Source organism: Perissodus microlepis, chromosome 4, assembly GCF_051167445.1.
Source record: "Perissodus microlepis isolate ML-2025 ecotype Zambia chromosome 4, ASM5116744v1, whole genome shotgun sequence".
Lineage (NCBI taxonomy): Eukaryota > Metazoa > Chordata > Actinopteri > Cichliformes > Cichlidae > Perissodus > Perissodus microlepis.
In genome coordinates, this window is record NC_140464.1 from 23,838,756 (window position 1) to 23,856,423 (window position 17,668).

Consider the following 17,668-nt stretch of genomic DNA (forward strand, 5'->3'; position numbering starts at 1 on the left):
TGAGGCAACTTAAGCAAAGACCAGTAAAAAGAAATGCACATGAAACACGACTGATATGGAAGAATATGGAGCAAAAGTAAAAAATAAATAAATAAATAAAAAAAGTGTATATACATATATATATATATATATATATATAAAATATCACAAAACACAATGGAGATGGACATGACAGAACATCTGCGGAAGTGACAAGCTAACATTCAGTTTCCTGCATCATATGACTCCTGTCTCAGTGCGATCCTTCGCATGTTTTGGTTTCTGTCTCTTCGGAAGCTGTTCCGTCACGATATTGTGTACCCAAAAACATTTCTGTTGTATTTTGTGTGCTTTTTTCTGCATTTCTAATTTTAGTTCATTTCTAAATATGCCTCCTAGTGTTAACCACTCAGGGCTTTGGTACACTGAGGATGAAAACACCAGTTTGCCTAAAAAGGGGGAAGCAGCCCACTTGGGGGAAGGGGGAACCCGAGACCAATTCTTTAGCTGTGCCCTTGCCCCATAGACTATGTGGTGAGATCTGGAGCAACCTCAGAATGCATTGAAGCTGCTGAGTATTCCCTCGGTGTTAACTCTGTTTTTGTTCTGTACGAGGATGTAAATCTGGCTCTTCAAGCTCTTTAATGTTCCAGTGACTTCATCAGGTAGTTGGTACATGTCAGATGTTTGATTGCAGAACAGGGTGATTTAGGGTGTTAGGTTGTAAGGTTATTATTAGGTCGAAACCTCAACCAAAACTAAAACTTGGTATGGCTGCAGGCTCAGGCAGTAACCGTCTGCCGGTTCATTACTGTGGGAAAAACATTTCATGCTGTCACTGTTGATCTTGCAGATTCAAAGTGCTGCAGGGGTCAAAGTGTCACGTCCATGACCCCGGACCTGAGCTGCTTTTCATGTCCGACCACCTCTGTTTGATTTTACTTCCTTTTACCTTTTTCTGGCTTCTACTCAATCCCTCCCTGTCCTCCTGCGCAGGTATGTAGGAGTTGGTTTCCTGAGTAACTGCTCTGGGTGTGCATCAGACACACCTACAGCAAGCATGAGACGGAGCAGTGTGCTGAACTAATTTCTTACAAACTCATATTGTTTGACTCCACGAGCAGAGGTGCATCTAACTCCAATCACCCACGTTAATTACTAAGCATGCTGCATACTTACACAGGCACACACACACACACTCAAGATACAATGCATGCTCTGCAGCCCTGCAGTTTATCTTTGTTATCAGCTCTTTTCTTTACCTCTTTTGGCAGCAGGTGAAGTTTGCATTCCTCACATTAGACCTTGACTCCTGTCCGGTAATTTCACAGGGTGTGTGTGTGTGTGTGTGTGTGTGTGTAAGCACAGACGATATAGACATTTATATGCTCACCCACACTGAAAGGTGAAAGGTCAACTATTTAGAGTACCACCCAACATTTAATGAAACTGAGTATACAATTTAGATTTCATACTCTGTCTTTTCTGTTTTTATTCATACTTCTCAGATAACAAATACTGAAACGTAGCACAGTGAAAATCTAGGTTAGACCTTTGATTGTCACATCTAAACAAAGAGAGCAAGTCCTAAAGATGAGCCTGATATCCAGTCAAGTGGCTAGTTTTTCTACATTCCTCTGTGATCATCTCTGAGGGACCACGAGTGCTTTGTAATATCCCGTGTGAGAAGCAACTTTAGAGCCCGTTACTATGATGAAATTCTGTAAAATGACCAAAAAAAGGAAAACAAATCCCACTGAGCTGACTGTAAGTCACATATGAGCTAATCAATGATTCTGGTGTAATCTCAGGAGCAAAATGATGTTCTGTCAGATTTCCTCTCGAGTTTCCTGCAAAGGGATTAAAAAAGAGAGAAAAAGAAAAAGCACACTCGCACTTCTGAGAAAGCACAAGCGCACAAAATTACAAGGGTAAACACAATTATCCTCCTAGAATGTGAGGTTGCGGGAAAGTGGAACAGGTCCGCCCGGTCTGCCGCTCTCTCTGCTTTTCCTGGCGACACACCTGCTGGCCCGGGGAGGAGCTGAGACAGGTGAACGCTCCCTTAACTGAGAGGGAGACGCCACGGGAGGCAAGAAGGGAGCAAGAGGAAGAAGAGAGCGTTAGGAAGAAATACACTTGGACTCAGAATTTACACACAAGCGACGTCCCGAGATGTCGAAGAAACAGGATCCCAGCTCTGTGAAGTTAAACAAGTGAGTTGGGATTTACTCTCTCTCTCCCTCTGTGTGTGTGTGTTACTGTATTGTCTTGGTTTCTCTCTTTTAAATGCCTGACTGTGTTTTTTTTGTGCCATGATCCCATTTATGTTTGCACAGGCTGTGTCACTTTCCCCCGACAATCACACTGAGTGTTAAAGTACAGCCTGAGTTTTTACGTGCAAACAGACTTTCTGTCTCATTCATTCTCGTCTCCATGTCACTAACTTTAAAGTCAGTTTGTTTGTCACCTCGCCCAACTCCTTCACTTAACCACACACATTTTTAATTGTTTCTTTGCCCAAGGGGTGTATCACCAGAGTTCACTGACTCACTTAATCCATTTCTGGTGACACTCAATAGGCTGAAGTTCTGACTCACTCAGCCGATATGTCAACAACGTCCCTGTCCTTTCATCCGACAGCGTGTATAGTGTGCAGCTTGCAGTACTTGCTTTGCAGTTGTTCGAGGGGGAAAAGTGAGTTGACTCCTGACGATGTTAAATGTGTGGACTCTTGAAGCGATTAAGCAGGGGTTTTATCTCATCCTGGTGTGAGGGGACACAGGCAAACACACTCATACTGTTACAGTGGGGCGTGACCTGAAACCAAAGACTTGAAAGTGTGACTGGAAAGAAGGCATGAAGGAGCGGCAGGGCAGGGTTTTCCTGCTGCTTTCTTAATCAGCGCAGTGACACTTGTACCTGAATGGAAGTGAATGTTTATTCCGCCTGCATGCCTGCGACAGGCTCAGGGTGCTGGGCGCGTCCCATGATGCACTGTGTTTATACACCACTGTGCATTTTCATCGTCTTCTGTCCTTGTCTTCCTCCCCTGACCATGGTCGTGCTGGAGGTTCCTGGTCATCAAGGGGGTCGTCTGATTATCTGGATTTTGTCTGTGCTATTTTAGGGTCTTTACCTTGTAGAGGTGACTGATGATTTGATTTGGCACTATATAAATAAAACTTAATTGAATTGTGTTGTGGGCATTCACATCATTTCTGATGCACAGAGCTGAACATTCGCGATTCATGGGGGTCACGAGCTCCAGCAGCGCTGCGTATTTCTTCTGCGGTTCTCAGAAATGAAGCACGTGACCCGCATCTTAGATGTTTGTAGTAAAAATCAGTTTGAGTAAAGGAGAAATCAGTGCTCGAGGAAGTATTCTATTTATATCCTGTTTTTCCCTAAAAGTACGTCAGAATTACAAATTGTGAAATGAAAATGTGTGTGTCATTTAATTACACACACACACACACACACACACACACACACACACACACACACACACACACACACACACACATTTATAGTTTAGTTTATAGTGCAAAAAAATTGAGACATACTGTTGAAATTGCTCTTCTTTTTACTATATGAATTAAATATAGAGACATGTCACAGAGTAAATTAATCCAAACCCTTTTTACCCTGCAAGACATGAAAACAACACCCTCCTAGAGCTTAACCTCCTGCATCAGTGCTCCTTTGGAAGCCATCAAGTCTGACTACAAATGTCAATCAATGGTTAATCATATGATTAAAGGTGCAGCAGGAATGTCTGAGCTCGTCACAGACAGCATTCCTGACTGCTAAAGGGAGGCGACAGGGGGACACTCCCCTCTATCCTGCAATGTGCGTCCCCTCATCTGGGGTGTGTCAGGATACATAGTTGTCTTTCATACTACAGCCAAGAAGGAATGACAGAAAAAACACATTTAATGAGAACAAAGAGCTGCGTGGAAAGTGTTTGATGAGTGACATTAAAGTGAAGAAACACGAAGAGCCACCGAGCTGGTTTTTATGTTCACAGCTGAACAGATTTCTTTGTGTGAAAGGTAAATAACACCATCATTTAACTTTAAGCACTTTCACAATTAGGATGTTCTTTTTCTTCATGTTCATCTGGAAGTATTTAAACTGGACTTTTATGCTTTTCATTATTTTCTGTCACAGATTTAAAATAATGGATGCTCATGTTAAAGTGACTAAAGTAAAGTCAGCATATGTGGCAGGGTTTTTTTTTAAAACTCTTGGCTCTGTATGATGCACCAGAGAAGGGATATCCTCTCCAGACACATCCATCCATCCATCTTCTTCCACTTTATCCGGGGCTGGGTTGTGGGGGCAGCAGCCTAAGCAGAGAAGCCCAGACCTCCCTCTCCCCAGCCACCTCCTCTAGCTTGTCTGGGGGAACACCAAGGCGTTCCCAGGCCAGCCGAGAGATATAATCTCTCCAGCGTGTCCTGGGTCTGCCCCGGGGCCTACTCCTGGTGGGACATTCCCGGAACACCTCACCCAGGAGGCATCCTTGTCAGATGCCCGAACCACCTCAGCTGGCTCCTTTCGATGTGGAGGAGCAGCAGCTCTACTCTGAGCCCCTCCCAGATGGCTGAACTTCTCACCCTATCTAAGGGAGAGGCTAGCCACCCTTCGGAGGAAGCTCATTTCCGCCGCTTGTATCCATGATCTCGTTCTTTTGGTCACTACCCACAGCTCGTGGCCATAGGTGAGGGTATGGACGTAGATCGACCGGTAAATTGAGAGCTTCGCTTTTACACTCAGCTCTCTCTTCACCACGATGGACCGGTGCAGTGTCCGCATCACTGCGGCTGCAGCACCAATCCGTCTGTCGATCTCCGGCTCCCTTCACCCATCACTTGCGAACAAGACCCCGAGATACTTGAACTCCTCCACTTGGGGCAGGAACTCGTCTCCAGACACACCCACTTGTATTTATGAGGAAAACCCAATCAGAGGAAATAAGGATAGTGATTAATTGGGAGCATTTTCACCATCATCTGTCTCTGTTCCTACCCAGGACTCAGGCCCAAGAACTGGCTGTGCTGATTTCTCGCATGCAAAAGAATGCAGACCAAGTGGAGAAGAATATCCTGCAAGCAGAGAAACTGCTGGCTGGGGTAAGAAGTCCTGATGAATCATAGGTGTATCACTGTATGCCAGCATTTCCTTTACTTAACTTATCATTCTGCCATAAGTGTTAAAAATGCAAACATGACATGAATCTCTGAGGCACTTCCTTTCCACAAGAAGTTTAGCAAAAAATCTAGAGATTAAAAAAAAAATGGTTGAAACGCTACTTTGTTGCATTTGCGGTTCTCCTGTGCAGGACAAAGAGCGAAAGGGGAATAACGAGCAACTGCTCCACAAGAAGGAGAATGTGGACAACCTGGCCCAGGCCGAGGGACTGCTCAAGGATCTTTTCATGGACGTGGGCAGAGCCAAGAAGCTTCAACACCCTCAGGCTAAAGAGATTGAGAAAGAGTGAGTGTGTTTAGGCCAAAATTCAAACATGCACAAACGCTAGCGTGCATGCCAAGCAGACAGAACTCGATCTGTTACATGCCACGGAGGCACACTCGCCACAAACAATCATTTCCACAATCCCTTTCATTGCTCTCCACCCATCTTCTCACTACTAACTTAAACATTTTGTCTCTCAGTGTGGGAAATCTCCACTATCGCTGGGCCAAGGACTGTGCTACCTTCAGGGAAGTGTACGAATCTGTACAAGACGTGGACCTGACCCAAAAGATTGGCTGGGGCCCTCTGTTTGATGAGAAGCTGGTCAGTTGAACGACCAAAATTTCTGCAACCTTAAAGTCCTTCAGAGATTTTTAGTAGCTGCTTGAATCTTGAACGGTTCTCTGTTGTGTTTTACAGAAACAGCTGAGAGCGGAGGCATACGGACCTAAGCTTTCTGATGTAGAGAGGCAGATAGCAGCTCATAACCTTCGCCATCAGGAGATCAAGGCCTATCAAGACCAGCTGAAGCCCAGCACTACCCTCTCACAGGTAGCAGAGCAAAGCTTCACATGTATGTACAGTTCCTGTGTGCAGGATGGATCATTAACGTGCTTCTTGTTTGTTCACAGGAGCAGTACGCTGCCGTCAAAGAGAAATATGCTGAACTTTTTGTAAGTCGATTTAATTAGTAAATTTGCCACTTGGAGTAAAACTTGAGGAGTGTTGTGTGTGGTGTTCATATGTTGTTTGCACCTTGCGTGTTCTGCAGGAGAGCTCCGAGCAACAGCGCAAACACCTGGCTTCTTTATACGAGTACATGCAAAGCTGCAGCAAGGAGCTGATCTACCTGTCGAACCAGCAGGATAGGATCCTCCAGAGAGACTGGAGTGATCGCATGGTTGACCCGCCGAGCGTCCGCATGGAGTATGAGGTGAGAATCCAGCATCACGCATGCTGAGTGATTATTATTAGTTAAAGTCTCTGTTTGTGATTTTATCGGTGCAAAGGGAACTTTGAATTGAGCACTTGCACGTTTCATTTTTGCACAGAAATTCAAAGCTAACGGACTGTTAGCACACGAGCAAGCAGTCAACCAGCTGCAGGAGGAAGGAGATAACCTCATTAAGATGAAACACCCCGGCAGCCCAACCATAAAAGTACATTTTACATCTGTGATAAATCATCCTACTGTCCCGTATGGCTGTATGGTTGTAGCATTAATTAAACATGATCGTTGATGTTGTTGTCAGGCACACAGAGATACGGTACAAGCTGAATGGCAAGCCTTTCTCAACCTGTGTCTGGCACAGGAAGTACACCTGGACAATATTGACAACTACAAAAAGGTAAAGAGCTGTGAGGAAAATTAAAAGTTTCCAGTTGACTAAGAGCCTGCTGCTAACAGCTGACTGTTCAATGCAGTTCCAATTGGATGCAGAAAGGTTGTCAGAATCTCTGGAGAGACTCAGCTCGACTCTGGACTCAAAGTCCATGGAGAACAAGACCAACCCCGAGATCCTGTTGGCACTCGAGGTAAGACACAGTTTTTTAAAAATATGTTGTGATTTCTGTGCAACTTCTAGGAGTCTTAACAAGCATAGAAAAGCCATGTTTTCATGGCTGACACAAGAGGGACCGACAACTAGTCAAAGGTGGTACATGGAAAATTCTGCCAAAAATTAACACCAAACCAAACCAGACAACAGTTTGGGAATTCAGTCTGTTACAATTTTAAATGCACAGACTTCCATATCCATGAAATTAGGAGACTCAGCTGGACTGTAACAACAACAAACTGCTGTGAAGACTGAGACTGCTGTAGAGAGGAAGGGTTTTAGGCCAATGTTCAAGTTCAGGGATGTTAAAATGGTTATTACAGCAGTGCTACTGTAGTTGTTAAGTGTGTGGGATTTATGACAAAGTTCAAATGTCTGTCTCCTGCCTAATAATACTGTGTACAGATAACCATTCACACCTTTGGTCCATTTAGAACCACCAGTTAGCCTAACCCCATGCGTGTTTTTTTTTTTGACTGTGAGAAGAAGTCAGAGTACTCAGAGTGAACATGTAACCTCCACAGGCTGGATTTAATCCAGAATCTTATCTAGATAACACCCTGGGTCAACACACCTGAATCAAATGATTAGTTCATTACCAGGCCTCTGGAGAACTCCAAGACATGTTGAGGAGGTCATTTAGCATTTGAATCAGCTGTGTTGGATCAAGGACACATCTAAAAACCTGCAGGACACCGGCCCTTGAGGCCTGGATTTGCCCAACCCTGCAATAGAGCAAGCTAGGACACTACAATGCCACACTGCTGGAGGCTCACATATTAATATCAAAAGCAGTTTTGTCTTTAACAACAAGGGAATCAGTCTGTAAGAAGTAACTTGTTTGGTTCTGGTTTGGCTTCATACTGCAGCTCGTGTATTGACTTGCAGTATTTGCTGATCATTTGCATCTTCTGTTTCAGAAAGCAGGTTTGCTGCAGTTATCTGAAAAACTTTGCAGAGTTCATTTCAGAAAAGCTCTTTCAACTTTTCAGTTCAACTCAGTTTTATTTATATAGCGACAAATAACAACAACAGACACTTTATACTGTAATGTAGAGACCCTACAATATTGGAAGGAAACCCAAACAATCACACTGGCGCCCCTTTGAGCAAGCACTCGGTGACAGTGGGGAGGAAGAACTTTTAAGAGGAAGAAGCCTCAGGCAGAACCAGGTTCAGGGAGGAGGAAAAGACACACTATGTTTAAGCCCATGTTCAAAATTTCACCTCCTGAGAATCTGCATTCTCATGTGAGGGCATTATACTTCGGCCTTTATTGACTTTATACTTAATTCTGCTCATTAAAGTGTTCATTTCCTTGCTAAACAATGGTGACTTTGTTGTGTTATGGTGCAAAATAAACCCATTGTCCCCATTTAAGGATATACTTAAGGAATCAGTTTGCACACTGAACTATAGTTGTACCTCTAACTACTTGAACAGTGGGAAAACATGGAAACTACTTTGAAACTGTTTTGAAATTCACTTTCAGGGAGATGAACCAGCAGTGAAGAGGAATGAGCAGCGCCTGGCTGCCCTCAGGGAACTTAGCGATAGCGTTGTGCCTCTGAAGTTGCGCAGAATGCAGCTCAGCAAACCGACCACTGTAATATCCCTGTGTGACTGGATCGATGAAGAGGTACGATGTCAACAGCTGTCATTTAGAGGCAGCCACCTTATGTTGGAGATAGTAAATTTAGGGATTACTCTTTCCTTCTCTATCTGTTTTAGGGTGCCGTACGACGTGGTGAGAAGCTAACCCTGAAGTCCAGCTCTGATAATAACAAGTGGAAGCTTCAGGACAGCAATGGGAAAACCAAAACCCTCTCTGCAGCATGTTTTATGATCCCACCACCCGATCCTGAGGCCTTGGAGACAGTGAATAGGTATAATCACGACTCCTTCAGCATACTTTATTGGTGATTATAATTCAACCTGAAGCTGATTTTAAACCAGCACTGTGTGTGTGTGTTCAGTCTGGACAGACAGCTGGCTGATCTAAAGCGTCGTAGATCTGCTCTCATAGCCTCCTTAAAGAGCCCCGCTGTAGAAGTGATTCAGACTCAGAAAAGAGGTGAGAACAAAAACAGTCACTTCACTTCTTCTCATCTCCTCGGACTTTCAGACCAGGACAGAAGTCTTTTCTGAAACGATTGGGCTAGTCTATCTTTTCATCGTAGAGCTGTTTTCCTTTCTCCTCAGTTGCTGTTAAAAGTCCAGAGAATCCCAGAGTTGCAGAGCTCCTCAGTGAATTAGGCAAAATCAATAAAGCCCTGGAGGCGCTGGAAAAAGAGATCCTGAGGCGAGCGAGGACCCCGCTAGACAACCGTAACCCAACTCAGGACCTGGCAAACAGATTGCAAGAGCATGAGGTAAACATGACGAGCATTATACTTCAATGGCACCACGCAGGTCACAACGCAATTGAATTATGTCCTATCTAAACGTATTCCTTTGCCCTCCAGAAATCGGCTCTCGCTGTGAAGAAGCTAGAGTCAGAGAAATCTGCCATCCAGAGAGAGGTGGATCCTATTCTGGCTAAGAAACCTCTGGGTCCCAACGCCTCTGCCCTGCCACCTAAACTCAGCGCCACCAACAAAAAGTTTGATGACATCAATGCTCTCATCGACCTTTATAATAAAAAGTACGAACATTAGAATGAAATTCTAAATAAAATCTCAAATCTAGAATGAAATCTTCCTTAAAGTGCAGTCATTATAATGGAAGTGTTTTAATAGAAACAAAGCCTGGTTTACTCATAAATATACATAGACTAGCGAGTAATTATGTCTTGAATGAAAAATGATACGTCATAAACGTATAATTAAGCCATTAAAAATAAGCAGGTTTGTGGAAACCATCATGTTCCCCCACCATAATTGAATACAATTATCTCCCTTCCACCTGATCGTGTTTTATATATGTGGCTAGAGACCGGCTACATATGGATTACACCAAAGGTGGAGGAGAAGAGAATTTGTAGGCGTTCGCGTGCTGTGGATGGACATTTCAGTCCGTTCTTGGACCTTTAGACTCAAGATAAAAGGCATCATGCACATGTTTTAGTGACAGAGGAGGGGTCCCCTTCACCAAAGAAACATAAAGAAAGAGACAACAGTCAGAAGTGAACTTCTCTGACTGAATGACCTGTATTGGACTTATTTCAAAAGGTTTTACAGCCTCTGTAGTAAATAAAGATGGACACCTCTCACCCAACATTGACAGCTGTGGTAAACAGTGGACAGAAATAGCCATTTGTTTCAATGGATTTTACCATTAAATTGAGCATTTAGCAACGTGTCAGTTCAGATATAGTAGAGTAGCATATCTAGTGGCGTTTTCTTTATTTTATTTAACTTTGCTACTTCTCTGCTTTCATCAGAGCAACAGCTTCCATGTACTTAGAGAAAGAGATAAAGAACGTGGAGGGCGTTGTCTCTGGGTTTGAGAAAGAACTGGCTAAAGACGGCACCATTCTTGACCAACCAAACTCTCTTCAGAGTCGCAACCAGAAGCTTCAGGTGTTGTAAATAAATCTAAAAGTTATACAACAATATAGATAACTGGAATCGTGCAAATGTGTCTTTTCTCATGCCTTTTCTTTGTTGTTATGTTGTCAAACAGGCAATGAGTAAAGATGTGGCCTCAAAGAAAGATGAGCTGAAGAAATTAGGCAAAGAATTGGACCTGACAGAGCAGGCGTGCAACTCTCTGCAACAGAATCTCAATGAGTATTGTCCCGACATCCGCCGCCAGGAGGACCAGGTGAAGAACCTGAAAAACCGTTACACAAGCGTCAATAGCCAGCTTCAGGAGAGGTGAGAGAAAAGTAAAGACAAAATCAGGCATTGTTGTAACCATTGCACATGGGTGTTGTTGTAACTCGCGTGTATGTTTTTGCTTTAGGTCTGCTCTTGTGCAGCAAGCAGTCAATAAAAACCAGGATTTCCAGAGTGCCGTTCAGTCGCTGGACTTCTTCTTGGTCAATTTGCCAGATAATAAGATCAAACCTACGGACGGAGTGGCACAAATTACAAGCAAGGAGAATTCTCAGAAGGTGAGTGGAAGTATTTTGTTTTGTAATTTTCATTTTATTTACATGCATTAACAAGACTCTGATGCCTATAAATAAAATAGCTCAAGTCTGCTTTTGGTTATTTTTTAGAGAGTGGTAGAGGACATCAAGAAGAAGTCAGGTGATCTAAACCGCGTCAAGGACCTTTCCCGCAATCTGCAAAATGTCTTAAATGTGAGTTCTGAGAATAAGACCTAAACTTAGCGAAATATTTACTGTATATTAGGCATAGCCTCAAAATGATGCCATTCTTAAATGTTTAAATGTATTTCTATTTCTTTTCAGGACTATGAGATCAAGTCAAACACTTACAGTGCCATTCTGACGGATGATGGTGGTGCTGACGAGAGTGAAGAAAACGTTGACGAGGGACCAGTTTCACTGAAACGTCAAACTTCAACTCTGGCTCAGGCGATACAGAGAACGGTATGGTTTCACACAGCTACACAAAGACAATAAAGGAGCTACAAAAAGATATTTTTCTTTGTCAATCATTAGTTCAAGCACACCATTGGCTCAACAGAGTCAATAAGTGACTCTGCAAGCAGCTTTGCAACCCACCTTTTTGTCATGCTGTATTTGACTTATTTACTGTCATAATTCACAGTTCCCTGCTTTTTTCTCTGTTGCGGTCTTGCCGTTTCTGTATAACCAAATTTTAAATTATTGTAGATGGAAATAAGAATCTTCTTCTTTTACTACAGGAGAAAGATCTGTTGAACCACTTCGCTGAGGTGTCTGCAGAGAACAACCAGCTACTAAATCAGTTGGGTACAACAAAGAACATCATGGCTATGGTAGGATATCATGGAATCAAAATAAACCCAGCAGCATTGTTGTTGTTATTTCACTGTGTGTCTGTGTTTTTGTTTTCTGTTTTTTTACATTAAATAATACTCACCACCTCACCTCACCCGCCTTCTCTGACCTCCTTTGTGTCCTTTTATTTATGTGCAGAATGAAGAGAAAATCAGTCAGGTGGCTGTCACTCAGCAGCTGCAGCTCCAGAGCCAAATGAAAGACCAGGAGCAAAGCGATAGTCTGAAAAAGGAATTAAGTGAGGAGGTCAACAGGCGTCTTCATGCTGAAAACAACCTGGATACATACCGCAAGAGGTTTATGTCTCTGAAGAACAGGAGAGGAGTGGAGAGGTTGGAGGAGAAGGAGGTGGTGCAATATTACCGCGATCCCAAACTGGAGATGGAACTGAAGTCGCTGAAAAGACGGATCGAGGATGAAGCACTGAAAAGGTCAGGCACCAAAACAGAGATTGAAATCAACAATGAGAAGATTATCAAACTGGAGCTGCAGCTGACCAAAGTCGAACCTAAACTAGTGACTAAGATCCTCACCGAATACGAGAAGGACCCCCAGCTTGATAAAGAAGCAGCTAAGCTTCGAGACGAGATACAGAGGTTGCGCCTGGAACTCCAAACGAGGAACACAGAAGAAGTTCAAGTGAAAAAAGAGATAACTGTTTTGGCTCAGCAGAAACCAAAAATCATAGAGAAAGTTGTTAAAAAGGAAGTGGTGAGACTTGAGAAAGATCCAGAGATGCTGAAAGCTGTTCTTCTGTTCCAGAGTGATATTGCAGAGGAGGAGTACCGATGCAAGGCCCTCAATGATCACATTTTTAGCACAAGGAGCCAAATAAACACACTGGAGAGGGTCATCCCCACCATCCAGCCCAAGGTTATTACCAAGGTTGTGAGCCAGGTACGACAAGATCCGGAAACGGTTGAAGAGTCAAACAAGCTGCAGATGACTTTGGAAGAAGAGAAGGATGAAAACATTATCTTGATGAAAGACCTGACCACCCTTCAGTTACGTTACAGTGAACTGGAGAATCTCAGGCCAAAGGTGGAGGTGAAGGAAATCATCAACGAGATTTACAGAGTCGATCCTGAGACAGAGGTCGAGATGATACGTCTGAGAAAAGAGCTGCAGGATTCAAGCCAAAACCGCACGGACATGGAGAAAGAAATTGACACAGTGATGAAAACTCTGGTTACACTGCGGGCTCAGAAGCCCAAGGTGGAGTACAAGGAGGTGACCCAAGAGGTGATCAAAGAAGAAAAGAGTCCAGAAGTCATCAGGGAATTACAAAGACTAAACAACCAAATGAACCGTCTGCAAGTCAACTATGACACCACCATAGAGCTTCTGACCCACCTGCGCAAAGAAAGGGATGAGCTGAAAGCTGAAAAAACTAAAGTGGAGACACAGCTAGTGAATAAAGAAGTCATTAAATATGAGAATGATCCTCTTCTGGAGAAAGAAGCTGACAGGCTTCGACGGAACCTCAGAGAAGAGATTCAGCAGCGCCGATCTTTAGAAGAATGTCTCTTTGACCTGCAGAACCAACACATCACCCTCGAAAGGCAGAAGCCACAGGAGAAAATTCTAACACAAGAGGTGGTTCTCCTTCAGAAGGACCCTAAGCAGATCCTGGAGCATGAGAAATTAAACAAGAAACTGGATGATGAAACAAAAATCCGCAGAAAACTTGAACTGGAAGTCCGACAACTCAGAGCTCTGATTCAAGATAAAGAGATTATGCTGGCTCAGCTGGATGATCGTCAGAAGAAGATCCAAGTAGAGTCAGAGCTGAGACAGATCAAAGCTCGTATTCTTGAACTGGAGAATACCCCACCACCCATTGAGGAAAGAATAATTGTCGAGGAGGTCTTGAAAGTGGAGAAGGATCCTCAGCTGGACAAACTCATTGGTAGTATACATGACAACTTGGAGACAGAGGGCAATGAAATCAATCGTTTAGAGAGAGAAATCCGCAACATAAAGCTCAAGCTTGAAACTCTGCAAAAGGAAAAATCGATTGAGAAGGTTGTTTACCGAGAAGTTGTCCGTGTGGAGAAAGACCCAGCAGTTGAAGCTGAAAGGGAACAACTCAGAGAGCTAGTAACAAAGGAGAGAAATCTCAGGCGGAACCAAGAAGATAACATTCAAAGCATGCACCTCAAAATGACCCAACTGCAGACATCAAAGTCTGTGACTTCTCAGGAGGAGACCACTCTCATTTCCATCAGAGATGCTTTGCAGAGAGATAAGGAAGATCTCCTGAAGCAGTTCAAAACCTTAGAGTCCCAAAGACAGAGCATCAGCATCACCTTCCAGCAACAGTCCAAGTTGATGAGTGAGAGGAACCTGACGGTGCGGCAAAGAAGTCTTAAGACGTCCTCTGAAATACAGCGGCTTGAAAAAGAGATCCTAAAAGAGAAGGACAAAATACACGAGAAAGACAAACTCATCATCGAGATGCTGGACAAAATAAAGCATGAGGACCATTCTGAGACTAAAACCAGAGAGGCAAATCTTTCCACCAAGATCACCATCTTGGATCCAGAAACTGGTAAAGATCTGTCACCCTATGACGCCTACTTACAGGGACTAATCGATCGAAACCAGTACATCAAACTGTCAGAGCTGGAGTGTGACTGGGAGGAAATCACTTCAACTGGTCCAGGTGGAGATACAATCAGTTTGCACGATCGAAAAAGTGGGAATCAGTACTCTGTGAGGGATGCTCTGAGGGAGGGCCGTTTGACTCAACGTGACGTGAGCCGCTACAAGGAAGGGAAAATGCCCATTTCTGAGTTTGCTCTCCTCGTTGCAGGCGAAAGAAGCAAGCCCTACGTTCCTCCATTAATGCCAAAATCTCCCACCAAAACAATCCCAACCGCTCCTACCAAACCCATCTCAACCTCTCCCTTGAGCTCCATGTCTTCATCTCTGAGGTCCTCCTACACTAACCTGAACACTCAATACAGCGGCAGTCTCGGCAGTCTGACCAACCTCAGCGCTTTACCAGGTGATGAGTTTTTCCCAATCTCTGGCATTTTTGACACCACCACCGAAAGCCGCATGTCTGTGAGAAGTGCCCTCACCCGTGGTCTCATTGATGCCGACACTGCTCTAAAGCTGCTGGAGGCACAAGCAGCCACCGGTGGAATAGTTGATCTGGGCAAAAAGGACAAGCTGTCTGTCCACAAAGCAGCTGAACAGGGCCTCATTGACACAAACCAAAAGTATAAGCTTCTGAATGCCCAGAAGGCCTTCACCGGAGTCGAGGATCCTGTGACCAAACAGCGTCTCGCTGTAGGACAGGCAGCACAGAAAGGGTTCATTCCCCAAGAAAATGCCAGGAGGTACTTAGAGGCGCAGTATTTGACCGGCGGGTTGGTGGATCCCACCAAAGCAGGCCGCCTCACTATCAAGGAAGCTCTCGCCACCGGTCTGATTGACAGCACAACGGCAAAAGATCTGCAAGATGAGGCTTCCCACACAAAGGAGCTGGTGGACCCCATCAGTAAAGGGAAGATATCATACAAACAGGCGATGGATCTGTGTAGAAAAGATTTCAGCACAGGCCTCTTGCTCCTTCCTGCAACCTCCACTGACGTTGCCAATGCTCCATCATACTCAAACTTCCGTTTCTAGGAAGTTTTAAAGTCTAGATTTAGCTAAAGATTTAATTTTCTACAGACTGTGGTGCTAGAGGGTGCATGAAAAGTCTATTTAACATATTTAGGGGGGGAAGAAAAAGAGAAAGAAAGATGTTCATATGTTTTGAAAACACTGGGAAAAAAGTCTGTCTGGTAGAGCTGCACACTTTTATCTGTTTCTTTTTTTCCAGTTCTATTGTTGGTCTGCTGTGAAAACAGTTATTTTTTGTTATGTATGTGCTGCATAGGGGCTTATTAAAATGCTTCACTTTGATTTTTTTTCTGCCTTGTTATTTAAAATACAACCAGCTGCAGCCTGTGATAGGCTTTTGACCAGTCCTGGGTGTAACCTGGACATCAAAGTGCTGCAGAACTGAGTCGGTATGATCTGAAAGTAGCAATAGACAAATAGCTATAAACTCATCTGGAAAGCGTTTACTCAGGTCATAAAGCAGACTTCTGTACAACTTTATGCAGCTGCATTTGCTGCCCCCTGCTGGACATTGCAGGTTCAAGCCACTTTTCCAGTTCTCCGGCCTTCACTTTTTAGTTTGCGCAGCTTTGTCCATGTTTTATATACAGTCCATGATGACCGCGGGCTCCTAGTTTTCAACATTAATATGAGGAATCTGGCATTTCCAGAAACAGTGTTCTTCATAAGTGACGCTTGTGTTGCAACTACAAATACCCCTCTCATGAAAATAGTTGTACAAAGCTGCCAACCCCAGCGAGTCATATGTTTGGAAATGGTGGATTAAGGATACAGATTAAACATGAGTCACATAAGAGCACTGTAGTGCGTTAAGGTTAACAAGGTCGAACTCGTTGAGTGTGTCTAATAACAGACTGCCACAGCGACGTGCACGCCTTCTTGTCTGCAGGCCAATGAGCAAAGGAGCGTGCAGAAGCTGATTTGTCTCACGCATGGGCCTAAGTTGTGATATTGGTTATGGTCTAACACTGCGGTGGTGATAGAAAACGGTGTTGGGAATGTGTGGCCTCCATGCTGGGATGTCTGCCTGCCAGATTACCCGGTGACTGTAAGGACTTTGTGGGATTATTGCACGTGAGCCTGTCTGGAGACTGCAGAAGGATGTCCCCTGATTTGGTTGGGTCATCTCACTTAATGTAGTTGGCTCACGTGATGATGTAATTTCTCATTTTTTCAAAGTGAAAATTGGAGTTAAATTGTGGATTTCAGATGTTTTTGTGTCTAACCCCATAATGCGTGTCTAATAACCGCCTGCCTATTAAAAAGCCGGCTGAATGATGCAGAATATGACAGCATCACTAGTGCGTAGCAGCAAAAGTGGTCCCTTTGGACTCACCGATTATTGCCCGAGTGATGTATGCGATAATTGGAAGCTCCTCTTTGTTTTGTTTGATTATTGCAGTTATAATTCTAGACTACAACGCTATCGGTTAAACATTGACAATGGGTCTCTGAATTGATTTGGACTCTGTGAATGAAGACGGCAAAGCCTCACATATGCCTGCCCTGCAATCAACATATTGCAACAACATATCAGCTACCATTTGGAGCACTCTCATTCAGGCAGCCCGTCCAGTATTTGCAGTCTTTAAATAAATATAGGCAGCAAATTTTCAGTCTATTGTTGCTACTTGAAATTACTGAAAGCATTTAAATATAAAGCTGCAAACTATATGAGTTCTCATCACAGTCATCCACACACTGACAAATCCTTAAATAAACAGCATGCATGTCCTTATGAAGACCTCAGTATCACAAGACTAAAATAAAACTTTCTGCCAGGAGGAAGAAACTCCCATCGAGCAAAATGTGCAAAGGTGCCAGCTGGCTGGAATCAGCCATAAGACAATATCGCTGCGAGCCAACTTCACTCTGCAGATTTCTGCTGGAAGAGAAAAATGTAACTGAAAGAATGTGAAAAAATCTTTAATGCAATCATCCTCCCCAAAGTCTACAACAAGATTTTAAAAAGGAGTCACAAATTGAAATAGTTCAGTTTCCTGGAAAAAAAAATCATATTTGAAGAGAGCATTTTTATACAGTAAAAGAGAGAGACATGACTTTCATTTACCAGCTGCTTTATTAGGTAGGTGGCTTTTGCTCGGACCGCCTTTTACCT

At 43.6% G+C, this 17,668-nt stretch overlaps 1 protein-coding gene across 2 annotated transcripts; it reads left to right on the forward strand.

Annotated features, from left to right (window-relative positions):
• Positions 1 to 204: 204 nt before the first annotated feature.
• Positions 205 to 15,831, forward strand: LOC146388993 (envoplakin-like). 2 transcript variants are annotated; one of them, XM_084926607.1, is made up of 22 exons: positions 205 to 2,195; positions 5,018 to 5,117; positions 5,327 to 5,481; positions 5,661 to 5,784; positions 5,881 to 6,012; positions 6,093 to 6,134; positions 6,233 to 6,394; positions 6,513 to 6,620; positions 6,714 to 6,809; positions 6,886 to 6,996; positions 8,512 to 8,658; positions 8,751 to 8,905; positions 8,996 to 9,093; positions 9,222 to 9,391; positions 9,485 to 9,663; positions 10,402 to 10,540; positions 10,644 to 10,837; positions 10,926 to 11,076; positions 11,185 to 11,268; positions 11,380 to 11,520; positions 11,799 to 11,891; positions 12,052 to 15,831. In XM_084926607.1, the coding sequence occupies exons 1-22, from the start codon at positions 2,155 to 2,157 to the stop codon at positions 15,550 to 15,552; spliced, it is 6,123 nt and encodes a 2,040-aa protein (XP_084782733.1). In that variant the 5' UTR covers positions 205 to 2,154; the 3' UTR covers positions 15,553 to 15,831. The 2 variants fall into 2 exon arrangements, with proteins under 2 accessions (XP_084782733.1, XP_084782732.1); XM_084926606.1 differs by lacking the exon at positions 205 to 2,195 and having other exon boundaries at positions 3,494 to 5,117.
• Positions 15,832 to 17,668: the final 1,837 nt, after the last annotated feature.